The sequence below is a fragment of the Nelusetta ayraudi genome, unplaced genomic scaffold, assembly GCF_046127955.1.
Source record: "Nelusetta ayraudi isolate G7.1 ecotype Tasmania unplaced genomic scaffold, CSIRO-AGI_Nayr_v1 ptg000042l, whole genome shotgun sequence".
In the NCBI taxonomy this organism is placed as follows: Eukaryota; Metazoa; Chordata; class Actinopteri; order Tetraodontiformes; family Monacanthidae; genus Nelusetta; species Nelusetta ayraudi.
Window position 1 is genome coordinate 14,985,501 of NW_027466092.1, and position 21,223 is coordinate 15,006,723.

The 21,223-nt window shown below is 41.8% G+C and overlaps 1 protein-coding gene across 2 annotated transcripts; it reads left to right on the plus strand.

Moving 5' to 3' along the window:
- Positions 1–39: 39 nt before the first annotated feature.
- Positions 40–19,832, plus strand: adgra1a (adhesion G protein-coupled receptor A1a). Of its 2 annotated transcripts, none has more exons than XM_076034803.1 (7): positions 40–386; positions 977–1,230; positions 13,008–13,135; positions 13,746–13,869; positions 14,244–14,389; positions 15,328–15,423; positions 15,569–19,832. In XM_076034803.1, the coding sequence occupies exons 2-7, from the start codon at positions 1,228–1,230 to the stop codon at positions 17,064–17,066; spliced, it is 1,995 nt and encodes a 664-aa protein (XP_075890918.1). In that variant the 5' UTR covers positions 40–386; positions 977–1,227; the 3' UTR covers positions 17,067–19,832. The 2 variants fall into 2 exon arrangements, with proteins under 2 accessions (XP_075890918.1, XP_075890919.1); XM_076034804.1 differs by having other exon boundaries at positions 982–1,230.
- Positions 19,833–21,223: the final 1,391 nt, after the last annotated feature.

Consider the following 21,223-nt stretch of genomic DNA (forward strand, 5'->3'; position numbering starts at 1 on the left):
TATATATAGTTCACCTTTTGTTCACAGCAGCTGTTGGTCCAATAAGGATTCATCCTCAGATGGAAGCGGGAGGGGTCACGCCTCCCTCGTCACCCCACGAATTCACGCGCAGGTTTTGTGTTGGCGGCCGACGTCACGTCGACGTAGCGGGTTTGCGCTGCATCGTCGCCACGTCAGAGCCTCGATCCACCGCGGCTCCATCACAGACCGGCTCTCCCCGCCCTGGCTCCTGCTCCCGCTCCTGCTCCCGCTCCTGCTCCTGCTCCTGCTCGCTGCACGTAACATGCAGCGCATCGTTGGAGACAAATGAAGCGCAGCCACTTTTTTCCACTGACCCGGATTGAAGAGCGTCTTCGGTCCCGCACTTGACGGCACCGACACACGAGGTAAACCAGCTCTTTGGTATTATCCATTTTATTTAATTGATCTTGATTATTGACAGATCTCTCTCTCTCTCTCTCTCTCTCTCTCTCTCTCTCTCTCTCTCTCTCTCTCTCTCTCTCTCTCTCTCTCTCTCTGTATTTATGCCATGTGACCTGTTCGCAGCTTCGCTGTGATCATAGATTATTCTAATATATAATTAAAAATCGCGAAATCACGTGAGGGGGCGCACGCACATCGCCCAACATGCAAGGTTATTTACCGAGAAATATACATACAAATAGCTATTTACAGAAGCCAAATGCACAATCAACTAAAACGAAGCATGAATGAATGAATGAATGAATGAATGAATGAATGAAATGATGGTTTTACTTGTTCCCCATGCAATGCACTTTGCTGTTTGATCTCTTTCCTGTCATTGCATTTGACTCTTTTTTTTTTTTTTTTTTTTAAACTCTACATATTGTCAAGATCCTGAGCATCTCCTCTGCCTTCACCCGCGCATCCTTCAGAACCCAGTTGATCCCAAGCACAGGGCTCTCAGAAAGACAAGTGAGGTATTAAAGTCTGTTCTGCTTGTCTCCCTGCATAGCGCAGATGGAGTCAGGACTGGGAGGCCTTCGCCGCCCGTCAGTGCCGCCCGTGAATCAGCTGAGCCTAAGGAAGAAGAGCGCCAGCCCGCTGGGCCAAGTCCTGTGATCGGATCGCCCTCCTGCGCTCTTCACGGATCAACGCCAGCTTTCCAAATAGAATTCCTCATCATCTACATGGGGCCTGAGGCACAGTGGGGTCCTCCGGGAGAGACCAGAACTTCTCACCTGTAATGCAATTCTACCAAAGCTAATGGTGAGTTGAACTTCCAACTGTGACGCTGCTATTGGGGTCATATGTGATATCATCAGCAAGGATGCCTTCTGTCATGGCTCTCTGTCTGTGCGCCCAAGGCCACTGAGTGTACCATGACATTAATTCAAAGGGCTTTGCGTAGAACCAATTTACAGCAAATGCCGTCGCATCGCACTTGGTAGATGGAGCGATGCATCGCTCTATAGTAGGTCCTGCGGCTATTCAGCTGCAGCCTTGGAGCTGCAGCTGAAAACGGGGATGTTGACTGATTTCCAAGTAGCCTTGGGTGTGCCACTTATTCCATAGTCATGTATGGAGTGGATGCTGCTAAAAACAGCATTGGTCTTTGGGTTCACACGGGCAACCAATGAGAGTGGCTGCCAGTAGTTGGTGTTATGAGGACCAGGATCTTGCAGGTGTACAGTCTGACTCTGCAGTTAGTGGTTGCCGCTATTAGTTTCAGCTGAGCATGTGCATGGATTTTTTTTTTTCAACCACTCACCCTCCCACAGTGATAATGCCAGTGCATTCCCAGGCAGTCTGCTCATCTGCTCAACTAGTTCAATAAATAAACTCACTGTCGCTATCGTTTTTCTGAAGCGTTGGCAGATTCAGAAGCTTGATCTGGTCTGTTCTTATCTGAATGGCAACTCAAGTGATGAAATAACAGAGTATCAAATGAGGCACCTGAAGGACTTTCACCATTTCCTCATTTTTGAAGACCTGCAACTTAAAATTGAAGCGTGGCAATCCCAGTGTCACACAAATCATTGCACCATTCTATTCCCTCAAACTGTGACAGAGGCTCTGAGGTTCATATAAAGAACTGAAAACAACTTAATTTCTTAATTTGATCATTTTAATTGGCCAGGTTTTATTATAAGGATTTGTTTCAGTTTGCTTACTTTCTCTGCCTCTTTTTTTTTTTTTTTTTTTCATGTACCACAGTGCTCAAAAGATCGAACCACAGTTTTACTCCTGGTATATACCTTAGCATGCTGGGCTTCATTTTGTGAACAAAGTTGGACAGTCACACCCAGGTACTTCAGATACGTCTGTTAATACAGAGCAAGAAAGTGAGCAAAAAGGCTCTTTACTGCTGAAAGTACTAAAAGGGAAAAAAAAGAAAAGGAATATTTCGTCTTGTCCAAATAGTTGGCTTCCTTGGTGCGTTAAATGCAAGTTTATCCCCTGCCATTTGTTTTCTAAGCCACACTTAACTCACGTCTATTTCAGTCACCATCACAGGAAATGACTTCTTCTGGTAGTTAGTTGGAAGTAATAATAATCAACCTTCAGTAAGAAAACCCAGATGTCTATTGAGATTTCTTTGAATGTCTTTGTTGCGTCCCTGACACACAAAAGCTCCGGTGCTTTAAATATAAATGGAGAACAAAAGGAACCTAATTACAAAATCTTACCTCACGACACAAAGGGTGGTCAGTCATGTGAAATAAATGAAGCATAGTGAACACATATATTTGCTGCTTGTGTGTGCAAGCCTTCTTCCTCTTGCTTTTTTTTTTTTTTTTTTCATTTTATGAGATCTGCAAAGGATTTAATCAGTCAGGCTTCGTCTAATAGATGGGTTGTTCAGTGGTGCGCGATGAGAGAGCATGCTGTCCCAGAGTGAGAGAGAGAGATAAGAGGAGGAAGACGTGACAGTGTCTCTAAAATAAAAGGCCTTGGAACACAAAGGAAAAGCGAGTTGACGCTGTCATGAAGACAGAGCCAAGTTAGCTCTTGATTTATGCCTCCACAGGAATCTTCAGCTTGCATTATGTACATGCAAGGAGTGTGCTCTACTGAAGGACAGGACAGGGTCTAACTGTTGGTTGAAGGCACGTTTTGCCTCTTAACACAGAGGGAACGCCAGACGTGTCCAGGAGATTCACGTCACTTACGGAGTGTGAGTCACTTTTCTTTAAGACGCCGACTCATTCCTGCCCCCACAACCAAGTCATCCCAGCTCAGATTGGCGATATTAATGCAAGAGCAGTGATTCCCACAGCGTGAAAGGCAGTCGTGAAGGGCTTCATAGATTCCACATCAGCCAAAAATGTTTTGTAACCATCTTATTGTGTAGGTACATAGCCGTTATACTCCCACTGTTTCGCATTTATGTGGACAATGGGTCATTCGTAGTCATATCTGTAGTATTGTATTAATGTTGAGAGATGATATTAGTTTAAAATCAGATTATAACACCTACTTTAAGATACTGTAAATACAGTAACCAGGAGGCAACAGTAGTTGACCGTCAATCAATCAGTTAAAACGTGTTAATTGAAAACTTCAACATTTTCTTGAGGAAAATATTCAGCAGATAAAGGTCAAAGCAATTTATATAAATATGTGAACCCATGTATTAATCCTAACCTTAACCCTCACGTTTGAAACAATACCAAGGAGCATCAAGTGTCTTAATTTCACGTGTACAAGGCTGTGATTCTTGCATGTGATGCATGTCCTTGTTTGAGGACTTGCTGAATGCCAGTGTACTACATAATAACCAGTTGGACAAGGTATTGCAAGAGTCACTGCTCTGCTGGTCTGGGTTTTTTCCTGCCACTTGACCAGCTAGAGGATAAGACTAAAGTCTGTTGAACAGTTTGTGTTAAAGCGGCTGAGAAAGCTGTCATCAAAGTCTCTTCACTATGTTTTTTCACACTGTGCTTCTTATAGGTTTGAGTGTCAAAGAGAGCCTCTAGCTTGCTATTGGATTTCATTTCTATAGGCAACGGCCAACTTTGCATTGCTTCAGTGTACTGATCTATCAGTGGGCGAAAGGTCATACAGTTGGCAAAGTTTTACAGCAACACTACAGAATCAAACTGGTTGTTGTGAATTGACCTTGACACTGTGCTGTGGTGCAGCAGCTGTCTCACACTGGACATAGAATGTCAAGTATCCGCCACAGTCCGCAAGATCACATGACTGCCCAAAAACGACAAGTTCACCCTGGAACTGTTTATTAAGTGAAAACAAAATGACTAAAATGACACCCTCATGTAAAAACAGCTTCATTTGAAGTCACTTGGTTGTTTGTACACAATTTTGCACTTTGCACTGTTGGTACTGTTGTTGTTGTTGTTGTTGTTGTTGCTACTGAAAAGCTCAGTGTCATTTTTGAACTGAGTTCATTGATTGTCGACATCAATAGTAAAAGTCTACAGAGCCGAGCCAAGTAGAGCCGAGTAGAGCTGAGTAGGTTTTGATGGAAAAGCTCCATCATTAGAAACACATGCTGTTGTTAACTGCATTTTTAAAATAAGTAAATAAATAAATAAAACAAACGCGTGACCTTATTCATTTTTGGTCTGAAGTCAGCATTGTGTTTTATTTTTGAGACTTAGTGGATGTTGTGTGCTTTCCTTTCTGGAACAATGTTATCTACATACTTATCTAAGTTGCTGCAGACTAAGCACAGTAAAACAGACCTGATGCATATCTGAAGTGCTGCTTCTGGGGCGCTGCCATTCTGCGTCTAGTGGAATCTGACAGATTGACGAGAGCCGATTCTATGTGCTCTGAAATTACATCTGGCTTTTGCGGCTGCTCCCCCTCTGTTCTGCCTGGAGTTGACTTTATACTTTAGTGTGAACTTTAAAACTTAACAGCTACGAAGACATTTGATTCTAAAGAGACTGAGAGAGCAACAGAGGATACAGTTATTTCACTACAGTTGGGGCTACAGTCATAATATTGAGGGAGGATATTGAGGGAGTCATCGCACGTCACAAAGAAAGAAGTTTGTAAAGAGTAAAACATTGCTAGCAAAAAAAATGGAATAAATCAGAGGAGCTTTTCTCCGGGTGAATGACAATGTTAACCTGTGCTTACATTTACTCACACATTTACTTTTCATTGGCTTGTTATAGGAGAAAAAAAAAAATCACTATTAAATCTTCTCAAGTCATTATTGTAAATGTAGGCTTCAGAGCTGTCTTATTCTAGCCATTTTAATGTTGAGCTTTATGCACTCGAAGGGGCCCTTTAATGGCCATTTCCAGATTTAATTTTGATGGTCTACTTCCGACAGGAAATACGTCTTTTTTTGGTAAAAAAGAATCTCTAATTTGAGCTTTACGGGTTTTACAAAACAAGCCTTTCTCTCACTCTTCCTCCCTCCCCTACCTGCTCCAGCCGTGGCTCCACCTTGGAACACCTTGTTCCCTTGTAATTGGCCAGCCATGATAATTGGCACGATTTGTGATGTAGAAAGTTGAGCGAAATCTGAATGACACGTTTCAGCACAGGTACATGGCAAAATCTGTCCTAGCTAGAAATGCGGCAATTGCCATTTTACTTAATTGGTGTCTTGCTGTAATGCGCACAAAGATGTGTTAAACGGCAAAAAATGTAAATTTGAAAAATTGGGCCCCTTTGAATTAATAAAAAAAAAAGCAGTTGTTACCTTGTTGGATCTTCAATACCAGATGAAATTTCTTTTATTCATCAGATCAATTGACATCTCATTGGGAGACACGCAAAAACAAAACAAAAACACTGCTTTTCCAGCAACGCCTGACGGTGGCCCATGTGTTGATTTAATTTCATGCTTCAGGAGACATTGAAATTCTTGTTACAATGCTTTACAAGTTTAATAATGTGCGCTGAGTTATTTTAAAATGGTGATGTTGCTGCTGTAGGGTGACACCACTAAGCCAGCCTCAGTGAGAGCTGAAGAGCGAGCAAAGACATGCTGTATAAATACATGCAAAACTGAGCAAAGTTTCAATCATTGTTGTCAGTCACATTCACATTAAGCTGTGGACAGATATATTGGAAAACTTTTGTATAGGGCTTTGGAAATATAAAAGGATAGAAGGTTTCATAAATCCCTTGGACTTTTTCTGAATCCATATTTATACATTTAAAGACTGGGGGTTTTGGAAGGTGACCATTTGAATCATCTGTGTCATATTGAAGTGGATAATTCCACTGACAATTGGGTTGCAGCTCAGATCCTGCCAAGTCTCTGTAGAAAGTGATTTCAGTTGGCTTGGGATTCCTCCACCTCTCGTTTCCCTTCCTTTCATCAGCTCCCTTGCTCTTTGGTTGTCACAAAATAGGAAAGCAATTGCTAGAGGCCAACCTTAGAAAACAAAACAATAGAAAGGAAAAACACCAACCGAGCTGCTCTTAGGAGAATTGTGTAGATGTCAACATTCCTCAGCATGTTTTTCTTGAACATGGGCGACCGTCACAAGCTTGACTGCAGTACAGACACAAATTTAACGAAATGATCATGTACATATATATACATCTGGTATTGGTGTTACTCAACCCCAGTATCGATACAGATACCCGACTAATCATTGTGCCTACAAGTGAGCAGTGATATACAGCACACACAGGTTGGCTGGCTCAACTGCTGTGACACCATCCTGATGCTCTGATTGAATATAATGACAGGAGGTTTGTCACATCACCCTCCAGCCTTTTCACTGCACAGACCTCCCCTGTCCCAACATTATCTTTGGACACCAGAGAGGAAGCTTTCCATTTGGTGGGCCAATTTGATGTTTGCTTCGTGTTTTTCTGACTGGTCCGGACAATAAGAAAACACTTCTGTTCACCATTCAAAACATGACAAGAAGGGAATGCCGACCTGCTTGTTTTACATCAAACGTTCCACTTTCCACCAAACCTTATCTTGTATTTGCATCCATTAAGGGCTCTGATAGATATTACAATGGCATGTAAAACCATCTCTGAAAGAAGAGATTTCCAAATTTAAAGCAAACAAACCAACCTTATTAGCCGTAGTCAAAGCACGTGCCTCTCGGTCCGCAGTTGAACTGTTGTCCCTTCGCCGGGGAGAGAAGAAACCCTGGTAACGGGAGTGGCCACAGGGGATCTCGGAAAAGCTGCCTTACATCAGTCAGCCAATGCATGGATGGCCAGAGGGAAGAAAACATGCAAGATCATTTATTTTTTAAAGCGTGTGTGCTTGCCTCTCAGAAGTGGTGGTAGTGCTGTGGTACCAAGAACATCTGCGAGCTGTTGGGTTGGGTTTACTGCTGCCATCGCCACAAGCTGACCAGTCATAAGTGAAAGCTGACTTGTTACATTTGCACAGGAAACGTGTCTAGTGTCAATAGTCTGGGTCAGGATCATAGCTGGAACCTTCCAACAACTGCCGTGAAGGAGCAATATCAGGGGAAATTGTAGCCTTTTCATTTTGCCTTTTCTCTCTGCTTTATAAGTTCTGACCACAGGTTGTTTTTTTTTTTTTTGTCATTTCATATTAATGGTCCAGTGTGTATTATTTGGCTTTAAGATTTTTGTATTGGTAAAAGCTTAACATAATGCCCATAAATACATGAATAAAACTGTTTCATCGCAGTACAATAAAAGTAATTTGGTTTTTGTACCTTTAGAATGGTTCTTCTATATATAAGAATATACATCAAGCTGGGTTTTGCTCCCAGTTAGCTTCCATCTTGCATTGGCATATTTTTAAGGAAGCCTGGTGTGGACAATCCATTTGTAATTAGGGTGACTGCTCGCGTCTTCAAATAAACAAACAGAGAAGAAAGGGGATGAGGTGTCCAGGTTTGGGTACGCAGGCCACCGTAGCTCTCGAGTAAGCTCAGGAGGGGGAGGGAGAGTGAAAGGCGCTGCAATCTAAAATTTAACCACTTGATATCGCTGTTTCTTCTTCAAAAATGTAAAAAAAAAAGACATACTTAACATTTAAATTCAATCCTGATCTCATGCCAATTTCCCCCACTTTTTGTTCTACTATCTCCATTGCTAATAATCCATTATGCAGCAAGAACAATTTATTGGTCGTGATGAAGCTAGTTTGCTGTTAAATAGTATGCTCGAATGATGGCAGGGATATAAAGTCCATGACACTCGCATAACAGTGCATGTCTGCAATGCCCTCTGTGAGGTTTGGCACAGCCGTTTACATCTCAATAATGACAATCAATGTCAGTGTCATTTTATTGCCTGCCAAATGAGATGTGTTTTGGTGGGAATACAGCTTTAAGACTTCAAAAAAAATCAGAAATGCCCTCTGAAGGTTACCTGAGCAAAAGTTAGCCTGGGGCAGCGGCACTGTGGCGCATGCAAGTGACAAGCATGAAAGCAAAAGCAGAGCAAATTTGCCCCCAGGGGAAGACCTGGATGTCCGAAGTGTCCTTCCTCTCTTTTTGTCGACAGGCTGGCGGGACAGAGCCATCTTGCCATCCCCTTAAGCAAAAAAAACTTGCTGCACTTATACCCATTGCCCGAACGATGCAACACTGGACAAGCAAGCACGTTAGTTTGAGTGTTTATCGGGAAGAGATAAAACAGCTCCGCCTGAGAAGCTGTTAACATGGGCACTGCATTTTGAGCTCACACCAACAAGGCTGCTGCTCTTTGTTGCCGGTTAATCCATCAGTGATTTGAAGCAAAAATTTGGCTATTTGAGGGGCCATGATAACACAACTGGCAGTTCTAAATGTAAACACTGCCTATCAATTTCCTCAGAATCTAGAGAAGTTGTGCAATGACAAAGTATTTTCAGGATGATTCACCAGGACAAGATAGTCATATTTGCCTGTGTATATTTAATCTATTGATGAGGGGCCAGGAGTCTCTTCTTAGGCATTAGGGCTGTCCCGATCCGATATTGATATCGGATATCGGTCCGATATCAGTCAAAAAAGGAATATCGGATTATATCGGACGTCATTTTAAATCTCCGATATTAACACACGATAGAAAGCAGTCCATTCTACTCCGGTGAAAAAATAATCTCGACATCATGCTCGGACTGTTTACTGTTTTCAGAATATACGAGCAGTAAACTTGTTAATTTGTTTTGAATTGTTTGCACTATAAGTTATTTGGGCCATTGGGTCATAATCAGTTTTTCTTTTAAATAATTGTTGGTATGTTGTAAGTTGTAAGTGGTATGTTCTCCAATAAAACTGTTTTTGACTGAATTGAGTGAATTCCAATTCCTCCCTTAACCCTCAATCTCAACCCTCAATCTCAAAAATGAGATTCTCAGGCACCACCCTAGGCAGTAAGGGCTACCCAGAAGACATTGCGTATTTTCGGCAAGACATTTTCGAAAAAGATCGCGATGTAAAAGCGAGCTACAAATGGAAGTATTTTCTTAGTTAATAAAGATATAAATATTACGAAACCATTGTATTGTCTTAGTTTTTATGTTTTTATGGATTATTGACATCGTTGTTGCGTAACTTCTTTTTTTTTTTTTTTTACTTTACGAGGTTTGTCAACCGGACTGGCGGTCCCGGCTTCACATTACTTGTATACCTCGTTGTGTAGCGACGGAGGACTTCTTCCTTTTTCGCCGTCTTTTTCTTTTTCTCCTTCTTCTTCTTCGTCGTTGTCGTCTCCTTGACAGACTGGACGTAGCTTTGGCGTAAGGCCACCCCCCACAGTCTGAAGACGTAACTGCACTTAAGGGGTGTCCCATTTCTAAGCCCTTACACTTATTTTTGAGGGCCAAGATTGAGGGCCAAAGATTGAGGGTTAAGGGCGAGGGGGGGAGATTGAGGAGTTAAGGGAGGAATTGGAATTGGCCCTTATTCTCTGTTTGAGTAGTCTCACTTGATGCTGCCTTTTTTAACACTCCACTCTACAGAATAAATAATGAAAGTATGTTTCATTTGTAGCATGCTGATATCGGATTGATATCGTTATCAGCCGATATTCAAGGTTGAAATATCGGTATCGTATCGGAAGTGAAAATATAGTATCGGGACAGCCCTATTAGGCATATTGGTTAAGTCATTCCCAGCCTCTGAGGCTCTGTTTGCCATTGGCAGTCAATAGAACAATAAGGCTAATGCAGCCTTGTTACTTTTACTGCTGACATAGAGAGCTGCGTGTTTCTGTGGGATATGAAGTAAAAACTGATCTCCATCATTCTCAGAGGACACATGAAATCCTTGCCCATCAGCTTGTGCTTCTTGCCTTAGTCCAATAGGATAGATAGTTCAGTGTTTGAGGATGTTGGGTGTTAAGCCCTACTTAATGGAGAGGAGGGTTGCAGTTATATCTTCATAGTGTGTGTGCTGAACGATAGTGACGGAAGGGCACTATTAACCAACAGCTGAATTACATGCGTCTCCTGGACAGACTATAATGGCTATAATGGCTATAATGAAGAGCATTAACAGATAGTCAGATTCAGTTAAATCATACACATGATGTACAACTGTGTTGCCTTTTGTGTCGCTTTTTCTTTTTTTTGTCTTATTCTTTTTATTGGTTTTTCACTTTAAAGGTACATACAAACACACATTAGAACAAAAAAAACAAAAAAAACAACAACAACAAACAAAACAAAACAAACAAACAAAAAAGTCCCACCCCAAAACAACAATAAGCGCTGCGCAATAAGTATACATAAAATAAATTAGTAAATACAGAATAGAAAAACGACAAGAGACAGGTATATAAAAAAGTACAAACGTGAAATAAAATAGATGCAAGGGCAAACAATTCCAATCAATCAGAAATAGACGATAGATCAGAGTCTCTGCAAGAAAGAAAGTAGAGGTTCCCAGATCCTTCTGAACCTGTCTGACCTATGGTTAAGGTCATGACTGAGTTTCTCGAGAGGAATAAGAGCAGAAATTTGAGATAACCACATATCAACCGTGGGGACCTGGGGAGTTGACCACCGTAACAGGATACATTTTTTGGCCAGAAACAAAAGAATTACCACCAGAGATTTAGTGTCAGTGTCCAAGAAAATGTCTGGAGCATGGTTAAGTAGGTAAAAAGAAGGAGTCAGTAAAAATTGTTTACTAATGATTTCCTGAACTGCAGCGTGAACACCCCTCCAGAAAGTCTGGATGCGGTCACATGACCAAAACAAATGGATAAATACACCTTTGTGTGTTTTACATTTATAACAAAGGTTGGAAGTGCCAGGGAACATCCTCTGGAGGCGAACGGGAGTGTAATAAGTTCTCCGAAAGAATTTAAAGTTCTGTTCGTGTGTTGAAATTGAGGTACATTTAGGAAAAATTCCACTGCAGATCTTGTCCCAGTCCACAGGAGTAAATGACACCTCCAGATCACGCTCCCACAACAACTTCAGGGAGTCATAGTCTGAAGAGTCAGAATAAAGTAGTGAAGTATAAATCTTAGAAATCAGTCCTTTGGGAGATTTGCTCTGAACTATAATGTTTTCCAGCTCTGACAGTCTCATGCGGATCCTGCCTGTCCTCAAGAGAGACCCTAAAAAGTGGCGAATTTGGAGATATTTATAAAAGTCTTTGTTGGAAATGTCAAAATCGGCCCTAATTTGCTCAAATGACTTAACTGAATCTGAGACCAACAGATGTGTAAAATTTGATAGGCCCTTAGAGGTCCATTCAGTCAGACCAACACTCCTAATCTGAGCTGGTAAATCTGGATTCAGGGCCAGGGGAGAATGGAGAGAGACGACAGGGGCAATATTTAAGTATTTCTTTACATCTCGCCAGACCAGTAGTGTATTATAAACAATTATGTTATTCTTGAGAATATTTAATTGATTTATATTATTGATAAAGGGAAGCGAGTCAAGCTTTCTAGGATGGCAAAATAGGGATTCAAAACCAAACCATAGGGAGTCTTTCCTTTTTATAAACCAGTTTGACATTATTTTAAGTTGTGCTGACCAATAGTATAATTGTAGAATGGGCAGGGAGAGGCCTCCAATATCCTTTGGCTTGGTAAGCAAAGAGAACTTAACTCTTGGGTGTTTGTTATTCCAAATGTAGCGGGATATATAAGAGTTCAGAGATTTAAAGAAGGCAGGGGTCAAATAGCAAGGGAGATTTTGAAATAAATAGTTCAATCGTGGAAGAATATTCATTTTTATGGAGTTGATTCTCCCCAGGAGAGAAGTTGGGAGGGAGGCCCATTTTGTTAAGTCATTCAACTGTGTTTTGAATTAGAGGTGAATAGTTAGTTTCAAACAGGTCATTTAAATCAGGGGTAATAAAAATACCCAAGTATTTGAAACCCCTCCTGGACATTCGAAAAGGAGATTTTATTAACATATCCTGTGGGATATTAAAAGGTGTAGCAACAGACTTACCCAGGTTAATCTTATAACCTGATAAGGCACCGAATGTGCCTGTAGATTTCAAAACTGCTGGAATTGATTTCTCAGGCTTATTCAAATATAAGAGAACATCATCTGCAAATAAGGAAATTATGTGATTTTCATCACCTACCCTAACTCCAGATACATCAGGGTTAATTCTGATGGCTTCAGCCAAGGGTTCAATAAACAATACAAATAACAGAGGTGACAGGGGGCACCCCTGTCTGCAGCCCCTGCGCACTGGGAAAACATCAGACAGCAGGCCGTTGGTGTTGACTTTGGCTACTGGGTCTGAATAAAAAGTCTTAATTATATTAATGAAGTTAGGGCCCAGACCAAATTTTTCTAATACCAAAAACAGAAAAGACCAATCCACTCGGTCAAAGGCCTTTTCGGCATCAAGGGAGACTATCAGCGCAGGGTTTTTGTAAGTGTTAAAATAGTGAACAACATTAAGAGCACGACGTACATTGTCTGTGCCATATCTTGATTTAACAAATCCTGCCTGATCTGGATTTATTATTTTCGGGAGGATGGTTTCCAATCTTCGAGCCAGTACCTTTGCGACAATCTTGTAGTCAACGTTAAGGAGACTAATGGGTCTAAATGATGAACAATCCAAAGGGTTTTTGTCTTTTTTTAAAAGTAGACTGTGTCGCTTTTTCAACCTTGAATTTGTTTTTGTTTTTTCTTACAGGATTTAAAAAGAGTGCTATCCTTCCCACCATATACTGGGGATTACTTGCATCCAGTGGTGTATGCCTGCACAGCAGTCATGCTGCTTTGTCTACTTGTTTCTATCATGACCTACATCATCCACCACAGGTGAGCGAAGCAAATCGTCAGGACATTTGTTGAGAATCTAATTCAGTATTCACATTTCTCTGCTGACACAAAAAAAAGGCATGTGAAGGTCTTAATAAATCTGCCATGGATGGCCTCAGAGTACGCACATTTTTGCATTGCGTATTTTATTTTATTTTTCTTTGCAAATATGCACTAAAGGATAACGAGGTAAAAGGTGGATGAGGTTTTGAATCACAGTTGAATGGCAAAGGATTTCCACAATTAAATACCAAAATAGATTAATTTTCCATAAGGAAAATTTCTTACTAAACAGAGACTGTTGATTGAGACGCAGGACACATGTATTGTGTATATGTGTTCTCTGAGGGGGCAAATCGGTACAGAAAACATACAATGTGCCCTGAATTAAAACAAGATATTAAATAAAACATACTTCCAGTTTTAAGCTGAAAGTAAAGAATTAAAGAAAGTCTTATAATTCCAAAAATGTTAACATTTGTTATTCAGTTGTATTTTTTTTCAGTAACATTTTCAACAAACAGCTAAAACCTCCTTTATTTTTCTCAAAGCAGCTGCAATTTCCACTGTGTCTGTCCTTGTGACTTTCTTCTCTGCCCTTCTTTCCCAGCGTGATTCGCATCAGCAGAAATGGCTGGCACACACTCCTCAACTTCCTCTTTCACACGGGGCTGACATTTGGGGTCTTCGCTGGAGGCATCAATCAGATCAATTTGCCTTTTGTGTGTCAAATTGTGAGTTTTCTTCCAACCTCCCAGCAGCCAGCGGTTTCACAGAGACAGAATGGTGTTTAGCAAGTTGTTGGTCAAGTGGCTGCACCTTTAAAGGTCGTTGTTAAAGCTAATGATGACTAAATTGCATATTCATGCATCTTAGTAATGTAAGGTTCCACATTTTTCCCTTCAATATAGCTACACATTTTAGCTCCAGTATAAATATGTAAATATAAACTTTTAATCAATTGTCATACTCATCTTTGACTTTAGGTACAATCAACATGATCAGAAAAGAAATGAATAGAGTTCATTTAGTGCCCTATTAATATTCTATTTATCTGTTGTTTTGACTGCTTCCAATGATTTTGCTTTTCCTCTCTCACCTGTGTTAGGTTGGCATCTTGCTCCACTACGCCTCCTTGTCTGCCATGCTGTGGCTCACATTCATTGCTAGAAACGTCTGCGTAGACGTGTCCAAAGACCCACTGCAGAGCCAGGGCAGAAACGGGAAGAAACAGAATCGCAGCAGCGTTCTATGGTGAGTCTGGGGAATGTCAGCACGCGTTCACGTCCGTAACTGGCCTGAGCAGAGCTTGGTTGAATAATTAATAAAAATGTGAATGTGAATTAGTCATGGCCACTGCATTGGGTGGCGTCAACGAGTGCTGTCTTGCTTTTTAGTACCATGATGAGCACAATCTGGGCTGGAACAGGAAGGAATAGTAAGCTTTTAATTGTTAGCAAAAATCTTTTCCAGGGAAAAAAACGCAGGTTTTCATCCAGGATGCTTTTTCAATTTTTTCAAAAGCTAAATAACAAGAAAGTGTTTCCAGTCAGGAAGACAAACACACAAGAAACAACCACGTTACTGTATGACCATTTTGTAGTTTATGTGTGTGAGTTTTCTCTTGCTTCCGCCTGTCCGATCACGATGTGTGTATGTGAGGACGGAGGTTGGAGGGGGGTGATGAGTTGCAGGTGGCGGTCATCCCAAATGATGTCACCCAATTGGCTACCTGCGGCTCATAAGGCCCAGCTGCGACCAGCCTCGCTCTCTCTTGCCCATTCCCAACTATAGAGAGCAGGTCGACACTTTGTTTTGCAACAGAAGCGCTGCTTGGCTTAGTGAGATACTTGAATGGCACGCCTCTATTTGATAGCCCAACTTTAGAACGTTTTGAATTTGGTTTTGTTACAACGGTCACACTAGTAAGAGAGAGAAGCCATTTTCCAGTTGTATCATGTTATTCGCCAGTTTTGGTGTGGAGTTATGCCAGTTCGTGTTTTGTTTCCTGTTTGCTTTCTTTGACGGATCGGTTAGGATTTGAGACCAGGAACTATTGTGTGACCTTGGCTTGGTTCTTCATACTTGGAAGTGGGAAGAGTCCCAAGAGGAACAATCATTTACCATATGTCCTTAGACCAGGGACCAGGGGCTACTTAATTCCTAACTTAATTTTAAACTTTATTTTACAGGTTTTACCTTGTAAGTGATGGAATCCCGCTTATCATTGTTGGAGTAACAGCAGCATTCAGTATGGAAAACTATGGCAGCAGAAACGATGCGGTGTAGTAAGTACAGACCCCTCCCCCCAAAAAAATAAACAAATACATAAATAAATCATACTCATTAATCATACATACTCTGACAAGAACATATTTATCTCCATGCTTATGGAATGACATAAAGACATTCATGTTCATGTGTCTCTTTCAGTTGCTGGATGGCATGGGAACCGAGCTTAGGAGGTTTCTATGGACCTGTGGGCCTCCTGGTCGTGGTCATGTCCCTGTACTTCTTATGCACTTACATTCAGCTAAAACGCCACCCACAGAGGAAATATGAGCTACGAGTACTCAGCGAGGAGCAGCAGCATTTATCATCCAGCGACTCCAACCACCACTGCCACACCATCGACAATGGCGGAGCGTCCGGGCCTGCCGTTGACACACCGCCATTTGCAACTGGCGTGTCGATTCTGGCCAACGAGCACTCGTTCAAGTCGCAGCTGCGGGCCACGGCCTTCACCCTCTTTCTTTTCCTCTCCACCTGGGCCTTGGGGGCACTGGCTGTCTCACTGGGACACTTCTTGGACATGATCTTCAGCTGCCTGTACGGGGCCTTTTGCGTCACGCTAGGGCTCTTCCTCCTCATCCAGCATTGCGCCAAACGCGATGATGTGTGGCACCGTTGGTGGGCTTGTTGCCCATCCAAATCCAAGACGGACGGCGGGAGCGGGGACCGGCAGAACCAGATCCAGGAGCTGCACCAGCCTCACTGCCACTTGAGCTCTCCGTGCTCAGGCAAGCAGCCGCTTCTTTCTCCTCACCTTGTGCAGGGGCCTTACCACAAAATGGCGCCCCCTGCCCAGAGCCCCGCAGCCAATCATTCTGGTCCGTGCTGTGTGGCCATGATGGGTCCCGTTAGTCCGACTCCGGTGTCTCCCCTGGCCGAGCCGCTGCCCTCACCACGTCCCCAGGCGCTTTCCGACGAACTCCCTCGTCCAACCTTGCCCCTGCAGAGCTGCCTCCTCAACAGAACCAAGTCGCGCTCCTTCAACCGGCCACGGCCCTGTCTCCAGGACTACCGCTCTCATTTGACTTCCACCAGTATGGATGGGAGTGTGCAAAGCTCCCATCTGGACAGCCCGCGCGCTACGCACCACCCTGAACTGGGCTCTCTCCTGGTTTCCAACAGCTCACACCTGGACATCCAGCTTCCTTGCCCCAGCCCACACCTGGATCAGCAGCTGGCCCCCTGCCCGAGTTTGCAACGGCAGACCTCCTGCCACAGCATACAAGACCCGATGACTCCCAACCACGCACACAATATGCACGACAGCGTCACATCCTGTCACAGCCTTCTCTTGCCCTCTCACGGGGTCCACACCTGCCAGTGGCACATGTACAGCTCGGTGGATCACTCGCCCACGACAAGCTGCTGTGAGAAGCCGGAGCCGTTCAACTTGCAGTTACCGCAAGACCCCGAAACGTACAGGGGAATGCTAAAGACAACAGAAAAAGACAAGAATACTCTTTTCGTTGACGCAGAGCAGCAAGCTTTTCCAAGGAACACTCTGCCCCGGCAACATGCCACCGTTAGCCGGCGAAGCGCCATTGGTCGAAACAGGAGCCTGCAAGAGGACGGCCTGTTTGGATCCGATGCAACAGGGAACATACGAACTGGACCATGGAGGAACGAAACTACTGTATAGTTTTCTTCTGGTAATTCTTGGTGCAGAGTTTTCAGTACCCCCACGATTCGACCCTTTGTAAGAGTTTGGGTGTCACTACCTTCAGCTTTACCCATAGACAAGTTGAGAATTTAGAGAGGAAGTATTTTTGCAAATGATATTTCAGGTCTCTTTCCTTTTGCAAGGTCATCCCAAAGTGTAATGCTCTTAAGTTTTACACAAGAAATGTTTAATTATTGTGAGCTTAATGCTGCTCCATGCAGTTTAAAGGTGCAATTAGCTTTGAATTTAAGAGATTCGGTGCCTCAGTAATTGACATGATCACAACAAAGAAAGTCCAGAAATAAATATATGAAATACTGTTCAAATAAATTTGAACAGATTTTACGTGCCAGTGCAAATTCACAAGTTTGCTTCAAGGTCTAAATATCCATAATATTAATTTTAGGTCAAATCAGTTGTCAACACAGTTGCTTATGACTTCAGCCTTGCGATGACCAAGTGATGGTTGATTATTCAAGAGTAATACATAGTCAGTCAAGGGACATAAATGACCTCATCATACCAGGAAATCTTGACTGATGCAAACTTGAGACCTGACTGCACAAACCTGTTCCTGATGGTCTATGTACATTAATGTGCCAACATTTATTAATTGCAACAAATACTTGTCCTGATGTAAATGGAGTTTGTGGATGTTTAATCTGAATCGACCATCAGACTGTGTACAATGAACACTGTGACATCAATGGCATTGCTTAAGTGGTCATTAGTGAGCACCTCACTGTCCAGTGGACAATAATTACCTGTAGCAGTGTGACTCTCAGCCCCCCAAAAAAGAAAGTTATTAAATGATGGCAACAAACTATCAGGAATGATTATTCCGTACACTGGAACCGATTAAAAGTTACACCCAAGCATCATCAATATTATCAAGACCAAGGTTTAAATGTGTTCATTTATTTAACTACACTGACAGTATTGACAAAACAACTCGAACTTTGAAATATTTCTCTCTTGAGACAGACTCCAAAAACATGACTTCTGAGCAGTGAAACCTTGAACCCTGAGCTGGCCAGCTTGTAGAGGAAATGACTGGTACTCGTGTCATTTGCAAAACTGAATTGATTTTTTTGAATCCCTCAAACGATTGATCTGATTGCACCTTTAAATGTGTGGACTGCTTCCTTAAAGATGTTTATGTTTTTACACATTTGAATTAATGTGAGCATGTGTGTTTTCTATGTGTGCAACTGTGCATGAATTAGTGCATAAAAATGTGGTGTGTTTGTGCTATGATTATTATTATAGAGTCACTCTTGTATTAAATTTATGAATCCTGTTAAAGATTAATTTTTTAAAGCCTATGAATATTTTCTATTGCGACACTTTATGTATGCTGCCAAATGGAGTCAAACAGAGCTGTGTCTGACTAATATTGCACTATGATGACTATAGTATCCCTCTCTCTGTTGCAAAGTGCAATGTGCTGCAAAGCACGAAATCTATTAGTGCCAAAACGATGTGCCAGCTTTCACTGTGATGTGAAATTATACAGAACTCGTTCTCAGTGAGTTTTAGGGAGATCATAGTGTTTGTAGCGATATACAAACTTAAAACTCAGGTCTTAGAACAATCATCAGCAAGTCATTCCAAAATCTTCCATGCATTTTCTTGAGTTAACTGGTGATTGATATAAGGATTACAAATCAGACAGGGCTTACTTCAAAATGACTCCAAATGATTATTTTTTTTGTCTCACATGTTACATGCAGTGTTGTCTGTGTGAAAGTGAAGTTAAAAAAAAAAAGTGTTTGGTTTATGAGGCCATTTACATTAACGAGTACTGAGGTTGATCATATTATTTCCCCTGAAACGATAAATGGCTCTTTATTGAGTTTGTAAAATGAAGGCATAGTATCCAACAACAAGTAGTAGTAAATTTGATTTTTTTTTTTTGTCAATCAATGATGTTACGACCACTTCTGATAATCCACAGACCTTCTTTTGCAAACACTTTTCTGCGGGCGTTTTTCTTGAATCTTGGCAACACAATGAGTCTTTTTAAGATCGCTAGACTGTACACAGCAGTGCCTGGAAGTTGTGAGATGTTGCGGCCTAAATCAAAAAGAGCAATCTGCAATTTCGCAGACACGTTTCATCAACCGGATTTGAGCTTTTTGTGAAGACCATTCTGTCCTAACAGTTTGCTAGCATCCCAGGAAATAATCAGTCAGTCCTGTTTTTCCAAGTCTTGCTGTGTTGTTTTCTATCAAGGGGAACATTTCAAATGACTTAAAGCTCCTACGTCTCGTTAATTTCAGTCACTTGCGAGTTTTATTCTAAATTTTGGCCATAATCAGATGGATTTAATGGAATTTGTGTTACTATAGAAAGTAACGTCCTTTGGTTTTTCTGCAGGTTGAACACAGGTGTTTGCCAAAGCCTCGACATTCCTGAGCCTTGTAATCCTCAGTCCTGACTTCAGTGTTTACATGTGATGTGTTGCTGTGTCCCAGTGTTGCAACAGCTTTAAGCGTCTTTCCAGATTAAGGGCGGGGATCACTTGTAGGTGTTGAGATGACAGGCTGAAGGCCGCTGCCCCGAACACAAAGCCATTTTATTGTGACATTTTTCATTTTGCACTTCCACTGTGGACTTGACTCAACAGTGTTTAGTACAAAAGTGACACATTGTAAGAAGAAAAGAGTACCAAATGAGCACTGTGTGTTGTCTGCACTACAAATAAAGTTTTACCGTGACTCACCGCTTGAGTCAATGTTTTCCGAATGGCTGTGCCTCCACCTAATAACCATGACCGCTTACATACATACTTGACAGTATCAGTGGGATAGAGACACTTGAACAGATGCTAGAGCCTCAAGACGCCAGACATTAATACTAACTAGCCCAGCCACACTTTACCTCATGTCACCTTAATGTTTTGGGTTTTAGATTTCTTGTTTGTATAATTTGTGTCCTTCTCATTAGAACACTTGGTGCTAAGAGACACAGATGAGCTTGTCATCCACTGTTGTTAGCGTTATTGTAAGAGACAGAAGTGATGACTCCCCCCCCCCCCCCCCCCCCGCGTGACATTCTGATTTGGTGTGAAACTACTCATGCCCAATCAGCTGCTGGGTGTTAGTGCAAACTTATGGCATTTGAATATTAATTCCTCTTGTAAAGGCACTTATTACTTCCTAAACAATGTTGATATTATATTTAGTTTGGGCACAACCTCTTTGGTATGGTCTAATATTTGAACGACACAGCTCAAGCTCTTTACAAAAGTCTTTAATTGAATTCGGCTGTTGATTTAAAGCTATCTATTCAAGGTCACTGATAAATGAAGCATCACTTGTGCATATTAGAATTTATATTTCTCAGTGAAAAAATGTTAAAAATCCATGTGCAAGCTTAAAAAGAAACAAGGTAAATCCACTGGTCCATTCTGCTGAACATTATTTGTATCGACTCCGTCAAGGTCATCTTCACACAATGATGTCTTAGGAGACGGCCCTTAGAAAACATTAAACATTTCATCCGCGATGTGTTAGGATCCATTCATGTGGCCAATACACAAATCAGCTGAAATGATTTATCTCCGGTTAGTGTTTGTATCTGTGCATCTATGACGTTCATACTTAGTTCACTTAGTTCACCCATCCATCCCATCCCATCCCCCACACACAGCGCTCTTCCACAGCCACGGGCCACTGGCCTGGACCACTCCAGAAGCAGAGAAGTCATAAAAATTATGCAGACGTCCCTGATGTGAACATGACCTATTTTGAAGCCCTACAGAGGCCTGCAGACCTGGTTGCTGTTCTGCCACACTGGCCTATTGCCTGCATTTGCATACATGACTTCCCATCAGCACACATAAATCAAAATCATTGCTCTCATTTTACAATTTTCATACCTAAAGAAATGAAGTTATTCTGCAGAAATGACCTTTTTTTTTTTTTGCAACACTGCTAAGCATCCTTTCTTTAAAGCGTTTTTTGATTTTATAGATTGCATCAGTGATCCATCTAATTGAAATCATATGTTATGATTGTCTGTTTTTTTCCATTTCATTTGCACTATTTGAGCTCGCTTTAAATCTAATTTCAGAAACACCACAATGTTCAGGCAAAATTACAAATCCAGTGTGCAATGCATGGTTGGTCTGA